The sequence below is a fragment of the Balaenoptera borealis genome (assembly GCF_965194805.1).
Source record: "Balaenoptera borealis genome assembly, chromosome: 7".
Lineage (NCBI taxonomy): Eukaryota > Metazoa > Chordata > Mammalia > Artiodactyla > Balaenopteridae > Balaenoptera > Balaenoptera borealis.
This window is the reverse complement of record NC_138864.1, coordinates 10,695,428-10,706,292: the sequence shown is the minus strand read 5'-3', so window position 1 is coordinate 10,706,292 and position 10,865 is coordinate 10,695,428. Positions and strand designations below refer to the sequence as shown.

Here is a 10,865-nt window from a genome sequence, read left to right as displayed (position 1 = left end):
AAAACACGTCTGCCCTTGTCGTGCATCCCTTTAGCCACCACCTCTCCCCTCTGGTCTTCACCCCTTACCCTGGAGCAGCTGTTTGCCCCGGCAGCTGGGCTTCTGTGCCAGCCATGGTGCTGAAACTGTTGGCCAGAAATCCCGAATGTCCTGTGGGCTGAGAAGGCGCGGTGCTGCGCTGTCCCCCCTGCTGCCCGGTGACACAGCTCCCACCTCGCTGCTTCACTCCTTCCTCCCATTCTCCTTTCATTCTTCGCCGCCGCCTACACCTCCTGTGTTTCTCCTCGTTTGAGTGCTGGTCTTGTCTGCGCTGCTCTCCCCAGCCGTCCTCTGGCCCTTCCACACACTCTTCCTGGGAGGTTTCGGCCAAGGCCATGTCTCTGCTGCCACTTCCACAAAGAAGGCCCCCAGAGCTGCCTGGGCTCCCGCGGGCCCTGCCCTTTTCCTCTGTCCCCTCTGTCGCCTGGTGGGCCCCTTATCAGCACCAGAAGCCGGGCCTTTCCTACGCAGACCTCTCCTCCTCCCCACGCGCTCCACACTGAGCTGGTCCCGGGTCCTTGGATACACCTGCCGAACCCCTCTCTCATTCTCTCCTCCCCATGTCTTCTTTCATATTCAGAGGCTTCCATTGTGTCTTTCCTGGACTACTACATTAGTCTCTTTTTTTTCATCTTTAACTTTTTATTTGTATAAAATATAAAGGGATTCAGAGATAAATAAAATATAATCTCTGCCCTTGGGAAGCGCACGGTCCTGGCTGGTCACGGGCTCGTATACAAACATGTCTTGTAAACGAGCACGTCTCCTGGCAGCAGGCAAGATGCACCAGTAGAAGCAGGTGCCGTCTGTTGGGCCACACAGGTGTGAGATGAGGCGGGAGCTGATTTAGGTGCCACCTGTGGCTGACTGGTCTCCTCCCGACACCCTTGAATGCATCTCTGGCCATGTTTTTCTGTCCTGTACTCTCTCCTTCAGCACACTTGTAGATTTCCAAGACATCCTGCACACCTTGATGGGCATCTTTCCAGGAATCTGACCTTTATTCAGTTAAACTGTGGCAGAGGAAGATTTGCACAAAAAAAGACCCTACGCAATACACACACAGAGACGACCTCTCTGGTGCCCAAGTGTCTCCTGGGTTGAATGAGGCCTAACTCAGATACACCTGATTTCACTCGTGAACTTAGCCCAGCCCACATAAAACCCGGAGCCCCCAGTTTCTCTTCTTGATTCTTTAATTATTTAGTCAGTATCCTGTCATGTTATCAACATGATCAGAAAAAGCAGATCTAGGAAATAGGCTCCAACACAGCAGCTCAGGTGTTTCTACTGTTAAAATGAGAGTCAGGGCTAGGTTTGGGGCAGGGTGACCAGTATTTTCCCTCTTGTCACCGTCTGTGCCCTCTGGACCCCCGTGCCCTGCACCCTGGCCCGCAGCAGGGCTCAGCCCGCGCCCTGCAGCCTCTCCCTGAGACAAGAGCGTCCTGACCTGCAGCACCCAGGGCAGGGGGAGCGCCCACAGACATGTCGGCCCAGCCCGCTGGCATCCGCCCCGTAGCTCGTCGCCTTATCTGGGAATTGGGTTCACCTGGATGACAGGTACTCTGCCCTGACTAAATGTTAATCCAGCAGGTGGGAGCGGCGCTGATACTCCAGCAAACTGTTCTCAGAAAGTGTGTGGAGGTGCCGGGGGTGATTCTGGCCGAGATTCGGGAACACAGGGTCCCCTTTTCAGTTCTGAGTTGACTTATCTTTCTACGCCCAGGCGTTTTAGGCTCTCAGGGACACTCGGCCCTCTCTGATGGTAATTTTTTGGTGCACCTCCCCAAGGTGTTGGCAGAGCTGCCCTGGTGTGTCACTCGGCTGCGGCTTGGTCCCTGCCACACTTGATCCCGCTGATGTCCCTCCATCACTCAGACACCCTCTCGGGTTGTGGTGCTTTCTGGCTGTCTGCATCCAGGAGAGGAGAAGCTCCAGGAGGCCGGGGCGGGCATGTCACCTTTGCTCGTTTCCTGATCCCAGGTGCCCTGCCATGTCTGGGCCCTGGCTGTGATGGGCTGTGGGTTTTCTTCTGCTGTGCTCACATCTGCTTGCCTGTCTTTCAGGAGCCCAGCAGCTGGGGCTGCCGTTTTACACCGACCCTGGAGGACCAGGGATGAATCCTGCTGGGAACCCTGTGGCGATGGCTTTCCAGGTCCAACCCAACTCACCCCAGGGAAGCATGGCCTACCCACCGCCCCCTTCCTACTGCAACACGCCACCGCCCCCATATGAACAGGTGGTGAAGGCCAAGTAGCCGGGAGCCGCCTGGCACCTGCCTGTGCAACTGGCCGGGGAGGCCGGAGAGGCTGTCACTCGCCCTCCCTGTCCCCATCACCATTCACTTCCAGGAATGGTCTTCTGAGCCACTAAGGGCAAACTCCTTTTTGATATCTTCAAAGCAAGCACAGCTTCCTTTCAAGTTTTTCTTGGAGGACCAGGATTTGAATTCACCCCGTGTCTCCTCTGTTGCTTCTGTTTCCAATGTAATCTGTGCTCTGGCCGAGTGGAGAGTCCCGAGGGTTGACCCCCTAGGGTGGCGCGCCCAGACCCTCAGGGGAGAGACCCCGGCGGAAGGTGAGGCAGGGCGCGTGCAGGTGAGTACGCGTGAACGCGAGGAGGGGCCCGGGCCGCCCGGAAGGCCCCGCACGTGGCAGGCGGCCCGTCTGAAACGAGGCACCACCACGGGGCCAGCTGTGTGAGCCCCTCGCCCGTCAGTCTTCCTCTTCAAAAGGCTCTCAGAGAAACAGGCGTTGGCGGCGCAGCCTCGGAGCCCTCTCTTCTCCATCCCCTTCCGGAAGACCAGAGCTGCCCTCTGCACAGCCAGGGCTGCGAGAGCCCTGGGCACGGCCTGCACCTCAAGGAGATGAGGATCCGGAATCAGGCCAAGTTGATGTCTATAGTTATCTGAAAGTCACTAAGGAAAGTTATTTAAGTTCATGGGAAATTGCCCCCTGCCTCAAACCGGACATTGCATTTGATCAGCTCTTGGTCCGACTTAGGGAAAAAAATGTTCGCGCCCTTTTCAGTGTGTCCTGTGGAAGGTGGTGTGGAGTCCTGTCCTGAGGTCAGACGCGGAGTCCTTCCTGGACGTCGGCAGCTCTCTGGCCTGCGGTCACGGCCAGGCGCCTCTGCCCCTCCCCTGAGGTAGCTCTGACGGCGCGTTGTGAGGGACACTTTCAAAGCAGAGAGGCACATCGGCTGGGAAGCCACATCAGCCCCTGGAGAGAGGTGTCCCAGCAGGGCGCAGGCGGTGGCTTGAGCCTGGGCTGGGCAGGCCTGGGCCCTGGCTGACTGATCTCGGCAGGTGTACGCCAGGCTCCGAAGACGACGGGCTTGCCGAGAAAAAGACGGGAACACAAAGCCCCAGGACTGCAGAGAGAGCTCTTCAAAGAGGACCGAATAGATTTCACTGAGCAGCTCATCAACACTAGAATAAAGAAGATGTGGTTGGAAACGCACACCCTGGCTCAGAAACCTCTCTGGCCCTGGGGTCACAGGGAGTCCTGGGTTGTGGGGGCCGGAGTCCTGCTCCTCTGCATGGTGAGCAATGCCCGCGATCGTGTACTTAACCCCAGAGTGAGACCTGACAGGTCACGTACAGGAAGGGCAAAGCCGCGTAGCCAAGACACGTAGGTCCCTGTATGTGTAGCGGTGGGGTGGAGTGCTTATTTTTGAAATGAACTAAACAGAGCCTCTTGAGTTGTCACTCGTTGAACCTGAGCATCAGGGCATCTCACCAGAGTGGTTGCTGAGGGTTTTCATTCCCCAGCCCTAGTCTCCGTGTCCCTGCTCTACCGGGACACGTCTGTGGCGTAGGAGTGAGGAATCAGGATGGGGCCACAGTGACTTACCTTTCCTAAGGATGGGGACTCTGGGAGCCTCCCCAGGACTTCCACAGGACGCTCTTGGAGCCAGATGAACACCTTGGAAACAGTCTGTGAACACGGATGCTGCCGCCGGTGTCTTTGACCACCGAGTGTGACCTCTGAACTCCTGTGCCCAACTTCAGTACCTCCCCGCACTCAAGTCCTTGACTCGAATGAGACAACAAAGCACAGCATTTGCTGTTGACAACCCAGGACAGCTACATGGGTCCAAGAGGCCCTCCTCCTCCAGGTCATTCGTTCTGCATTTTCAGGTCCAGTCTCTCCCTTTACTGTTCTGATGAGGAAGCGCCCCACGAGCTGCCCCTGGAGTTGGATTGGGTGCAGCTGAGTAGCCACCCAAATGTCCGTGACCAAATTTTGTTTATCTTTTTGATAGCAAATGATCTTGAGACTGAACGATTTAGGTAGCACTCAACAATTTTATATTCATGTTTGTGTGAGATACATTTTGTTTTCCCTTGAACCGGGGTGAGAACCCACTACTGTGGGCACTGACACTGTGTGTGGAAATTCCACTCGCAGTGACACCTCCTGCCCATTCTGTTTCCCCCTGTGCTGTCAGTGGGCAGTGCCCACCGCTTGGAGCCAGTCCAGCTCCCGGTGTGTGAAATTCCATAGCGTTCCGTAGAGAGTGTGGCCAGGAGTGAGCTGGGAGCAGATCGGTGCATGCTTTTCCTCTTGTAACACTTGGCTCATTTCTCTTTTTTGTTCTTTTGATAGGGTCATGTTTCCTATGTATGCAAAATAAAAATAAATTTGGGTGTGTGCTTTGACTGTTTTGCTGGGGAGTGGGAAAGAGGGGAGAGATGAAGTTTCTAAAGAAGGATGCACAGTGGGCTCTCAGTTCAGCTGGGTGGGGTGGAGTGGGTGAGGCATGCACCCAATCTCAGGAGAACTGGAAATTAGATGCTATCCAAGAAGATAAGGAACTTTTGTTTCACCAACACATTTAAAATATCTAGCTAAGGAAAAAATTATCGGACTAGGAAGACAGAAGCATTAATTATGTGGACTCACAGCTAATACTGATATTAGTTATCTGGGGGTCTGAGTGTGCTTTGCATAGGTAGGGGAGCCTTGATTTTAAAATCCAACTCTAGGGCTTCCCTGGTGGCTCAGTGGTTAAGAATCCGCCTGCCAATGCAGGGGACACGAGTTTGAGCCCTGGTCCGGGAAGATCCCACATGCTACGGAGCTACTAAGCCCATGTGTCACAACTATTGAGCCCTCATGCTGCAACTACTGAAGCCTGCACGCCTATAGCCCATGCTTCACAACAAAGAGAAGCCACTGCAATGAGAAGCCCGCGCACCACAAAGAAGAGCAGCCCCCGCTCGCCGCAACTAGAGAAAGCCCGCGCGCAACAACGAAGACCCAACGCAGCCAAAAATAAATAAATAAATTTATTTAAAAAAAAAAAAGAATCCAACTCTTTGGTCAGAAACTGTATTTCTCTCACAGATCTATAGCTGCTACAGTTAGGCTGTATTTTAGATGAATCACTAACTGAGATAATGTTTATAAAGAAGTGTTTTATAGTTTACTATCTTAAAACAGGACAGGAAATAAGATAGAAGAGGCCAGACAGCCTGCTGGTGGGGAACTCAGAGCTGATTTACACGCCTCACTGGACGAGCCGCTGGCCATCAGCTTCCCCCAGTGAAGCGGGAGCAGGGTCATTTACACATCAGAGGTCATGACTGGAGATGGCAAACACAGTATTCACTCTTGTCTGTCCCTTCCAAATTTCACTGAACTCCAAAAAGTCCATAATAGTTATCAAGGCAAAAAAGTGCAAGATCAGAAATTGTAATTTCTGAAATAGAAAGTGGCAGGTGGGATTGACAGATGAAGAAAACAGATCTGAGAAGATGGGAGCCGACAACGTGCAGAGGAGTTTCAATGACTCAAATGATCTCCAATCTCAGTTTCCTCAACTGCAAAATCACATTATGGTCACTCAACAAATGTGAGTAATCCTCTGTTCTCCCTCATTCCTCTTTTCCCTGTGCAAGCGGAATTGAAGCCGAGGGGGAGAGAGAATGAGTTCCCACCCCATCCTTTGCCCATCAGGAGATGAGCTCCGTGGTGTGAGGGGAGCAAATTCCCGTTGAATACATCCAGGATGTGAAGATGGAAGCCGAAGGGGTCCCATACGCTGCCACTGCCCCCCACGTCACCTTACCGTCTTGAAATGTTGGCTGTGGGCTGATCAGCAGTGGGTGTTGAGCCCGCCAGAGCTGGGAAGGAGAAACCTCAGGCGACCATCTTTTTCCCCACCATTTACGTTGAATGAGGTCTGTGCGTGCCCCAGAACCAGCCATGGTTATAAGCAATCCGTCCTGTTACTTGGGTGTCTCTCCTGCCGTTCCCTGACGCCCGCATAGCTTTTTGTTCCAATGCTCCTGCCTCCTTGGCTGTGCCGCGGTGTCCAGGGTGGATCCTGCTCAAAGCCTTCCTAAAAACGGTGTGGTTGGTGCAGGGACGATTATTGACACCTCCTGCCCCCCCTGGTAGAGCTGGTTTCTGTTGCATCTCCCGTTCTGACTCCAGGCACCAAGGTCCGGCTTTGCTTCTGTGAGGAAAGGCTCCTGGTCCCCAGGGTGTAATGAGGGTGGAGGAGGGCCCGTGGTCTCAAGGGTAGCAGGAATGCAGGGGGCGCTGCTTTTTCTTCCTCTCTGGACTCGAAATCACAAACAGTCCCGAGGTCCTGAAAGCCCTGAGTCACATTTGCCACAGACTGGTGCTCACTGTACAGGAACAGGAGGCCATGTACCTTTGTGTGTACAGAGTGTGTGCCTTTGAAAAGTGCCTGGTCACAGCCCTTACAAACAATAATGATCCCTCATGTTTTTGAGGAAGAAAGGAATTTTTCATCTTGCTTTAAAGTTGATAAGGAGAAATGCTTTTAGATGGATGTTCTAGACCAGGACTGTCCGTTAAAAAGATGTCAGCTAAGCATGTTATACTAAATTTTCATTAGTTACATCAAAAAAGATGAAATTTATTTTAATGTTTAACCCAATGTATCAAAATATTATTTCAACATGTAGCAGTGTAAAATATATTAACAAGAAATGTTACATCCTGTTTTCCATACTGTCTTCCAAACCCAGTGTGGATTTTATATTCACCAGCACGGTGAACTTGAGGCAGCTGCATCTCAAGTGCACCGTAACTCCACCGCCAGTAGCTGCTTTATTGGACAGTGTGAGGCAAGTGCATAAGAAAATACTCCGCTCCTATGTTCTGGCCGGTCAGTCACCACAAAATCCAGTGAGGTTAAAAGGAAGTTAATTATGAAAAGGTTGAAGGTAAAGTTCAACCTCAGGTGATACAGCCTACAGTTTTTAGGGACCCAACACATTCTCTAAATTAAACGTCTGATGTTGTAGATTCTGTAACAAAACTCAGTCTTAAGGTTACAAGTCAACAGTCTTGGGAGGTATGGGGCAAATTCTTCCTGAGCTTCTGGGGAGCGTGAGGGGTGCTGCCCCCATTGCAGCTCAGCCTTTCATTCCAGTCCCCAAAGGCACTGCTAAGGAACACCCAGGTGGCGAGGCCGCAGGTCCAGCGGGACCTGGAGAGCATGCCCAGATCACATGCTCAGGTCTGGTAGATGGTGCTAGGACTAGCCCTGGGGTTTTCTGCCCCAAATGTCCCCCAGCCACCAGCTGTCACTCCTTTGTCCTCACCAGGTTCTCCAAGGAAACAGAAATCCTGGAAGGAGTGAGTTGCTATCAAGCAAGGGAAGGGAGGGAAAGGCAGTAGTTGGCTTCTTCATGCCTGTCATGGTCAGGAGGAAGTTAGTAGCGTGCCTCCGTGTGGGTGCAGAAGAGATGCGGATACAGATTGCAGAAGTCCTGTCCTCTCGCCAGAGCCCTCATCCCCCCAAACCTGCTAACCGCTCGTGCCCTTGAATGAGTTTCTCCCCTCAGAGGTGACAAGGTTGTACTCACAGGCAGCTAGGACCTTTCTCACCTGAGTCTAGGACTGGGCCCTAGGATGCAGGTCCAGGAGTTGGGTGGGTGGAGGGGTGAGGGGGACAGAAAGAAGGTGACAGGATCTACCGAGGGCAGAGTCTGGTGGGCGGGAGGCCTCCTGTCTCCAGGACCCCGCAGCCTGCTCTCCACGCCCCTTCCCTGCGCTCCCCTGGGGAGATGCGAAGCCCGGTCCCCCCTTCCAGGCGGGCCGTCCACTCGCAGAGATGGCGGCGGAGCGGGGAGGGTCCGTGTGTCTCGCCCTCAAGTACCAAAAGGCCCCAGTGCCCGGCATGTGTAGTTCGGCTCTGGGGAGCCCTGGGAAGGCACGTGCGCGCCTAGCTCAGGTCGGTGCCCGGCCAGCCGTGTCCCGCAGAACCTGGGGAGGACGCTCTGGGCGCGCTGACCTTGGAGACCGGCTCCCTCCTCCCACCTTCTGCCCTTGCTGTCGCCGTCCTCTCCTCGTCGCCCTGGGTTGTGGTGAGGGCCCGGGCTTAGCGCTCGCGGTGGAGCCGGATGGGCACGGAGGGACCATACGCGCACATGGACGGGCGTTCCGGACGCCCTGCCTCGGAGTCGCCCTGACGACTGGGGGCACGGGACGTCCTGGGGCCCCGTTTCCCCAGCTGGAAAGTGGGGCTACGGAGGCGCCCAGGGTGTGGTGCGAGTTGGGCAGCCAACGACGCACGCGCCACCCTGCGATGAGCCCGGGACCGGGGACCGCGGCTTCTGCGCCCAGATCGCCCGCCCAGAGAGGGGACTGGGGACCGGAGACCAGGTTGGGGCGCGGCGGCCCCGGGGAGGCTCCAGGAGGGGACCCTGCTTAGCCCTTGGCAAAGTCCCTGCTGATATTTACTCAAGACCAAACCCATGCCTTTATTTTTAATCTAAAATGTAGACCGTACAGGAAAGCACAAAGCAAAAGGTAAATAGAAATCACCTGCGACCCCAGTATCCCGAGACTGCAGCTGGGCGTGTTTGCACCGCTTTCTAGGTCCCTTGCTCTGACGACACATGTGCACCGCGGGATCCTTCGTAGCCCGCTTTTCGCTAGCATTTTTCCTGGCACTTAAATAGTCTTCTTCCCTGCAATGATTAAACAGCGCCCCACCATACGGCTGCTCCGCAGTTGATTTAACCCACACACTCTTATCTAATTTTGGGGTCGTTCCATTTTATTTTTCATTTTTAAACAACAAAGTATTCTACACACTCAGAATAATGAGAGTAACTTTTGCCTAAGGCGTATGGTGGAAGCCGGCTAGCCGCTCGGGAGCGCGCGGCGAGGGGCCGGGCCGGGGGTGGATGAGGACGCAGGGGACCCGAGTCGCCCTGAACTCCCGCCGGGGCTCGATGCGCTCCCTCCCGCGCCAGCCCGGACCCCGGGCCGCGGACGCCTAGCCCCGGACGACTGTGCGGGCTGAGATCGCCTGCAAACCCCCAGGACGGCGGCTGTCGCGCAAAACCAGCCTTTCTTGTGACGCCCCTCAGTTTGTTGGCGTAAGTGCGGATGACGCGGAGCAGATGTACGCACGTGAACACACAAGCCCGCTTAGGACACAGAACGGCGGCGCCCCGCGCATCTGCTCCATTGCGCCTCCTACCACCGCCCACATTTACGTTTACAATCCCCCTGCTTTTCTTCCTGATTTTACCACGTATGTGTTTTGTTTCACTTTTCACTTCATGGTATTAATGTATTTCTCCAACTTGCTTTTTTGGCAAAAATTGTTGCTAATTTTTCCGTTATGAACAATTCTGTGCTGAGCGAGCTTGTGGCCACTTTTAATGTTCATCCACATTTATTTCCTCAGAATAAAATCTTAGACTTAAATTGCTGGGTTGAAGCATCTGTATACATTTTTTCGGGCTTTCGGCAGATATTCCCATTAGGAAGATTGTACTGACGTGTCCCACCAGGCTTCGCAGGCACTGCGTATGATCAACGGTCCACGCATAGCTGCCCACTTGAGGAGGAGCCGGAAGCCCCATTTTTGTTCAATTTGTATCATTTATTACATGAATCTCTTACCAACTGTGAGAAACACCTTCTCGAAAGGTGTGTGGTTGGCAAGACCAAGGCTGGCAAGACTAAGCTCTCATGGAAAAGGGAAGGTTGGGGAGAAAACATGAACTATAGCATATATTAAATACATTTATGAAATATTTATGATATATAAACATAGCACTGAATATATATAGTATTAAGTATATAGATACATGAAATGTAGCTTTAAATATATATTACGAGTGGAGTAAGTAAAACTTCTCCAAGCTGTCCACCCGCAAATACCTATGGCAGTCTTCTCCTGAACGTCCTTCCTCAGTTTATTGTTCGGGTGGCGGCATCACGGCCTGGGGCAGCCTCTCCCCTGTTCTCTGAGGACACACGCATCCTAACTCTTGAAGTGTTTGAACCAGCCCGACCTGGCAGCATCAGAGCCCTCATTTTCATTCTTCAGTGAGGACACTACTCACCACGGGCTCTGGCGCCAAAGCATCTCTGCCACTTAACGCACTGGGTAGCCCCCGGTGAGGGATTCTGCACTCCGAACGTCAGCTTCCTCAACTGAACCGTGAGGACAGCAACACCTCCATTGTTGCTTGGTTTAATCCAACCCCCATTCCCTTCCCTATTTCTTCTATAGAAGCCAGAAGAGCCACACAGCTTCTTTGCAACAGGGGCACAGTCTTGGCCAATGATAGATACTACAGAAGTCTACTGTGGGCCTCTGGGAAAGATTTCACTTTTGTCGTAAATGAGACTGGAGTTGCTGGCACCGCCACATGCAGGTTCACCCTGCTTTCAACATTGATGTGATATCTGGAGCTGCAGCAGCTACCTTGTGACCATGATGGAAAGGCCAAGATGATCACAGAGATACCAGCTTTCATAGGGTTGAACCAATTCTAGGTTTCTTATTCCCTGAAAAAATAAATTCCTGTTAGAGATTTT

General features: G+C 53.2%; 1 protein-coding gene across 9 annotated transcripts in view; it reads left to right on the top strand.

The window, feature by feature from the left end:
- VOPP1 (VOPP1 WW domain binding protein) overlaps positions 1-4,694 on the top strand; it is a 93,965-nt gene extending 89,271 nt beyond the window's left edge. For all 9 annotated transcript variants that reach the window (XM_082399685.1, XM_082399683.1, XM_082399691.1 and 6 more), the window contains one exon: positions 2,106-4,694. In XM_082399685.1, the coding sequence (XP_082255811.1) occupies positions 2,106-2,296 (191 nt within the window). In that variant the 3' untranslated portion in view covers positions 2,297-4,694. The remainder of the gene's footprint in view (positions 1-2,105) is intronic.
- The last annotated feature ends 6,171 nt before the right edge of the window (positions 4,695-10,865 follow it).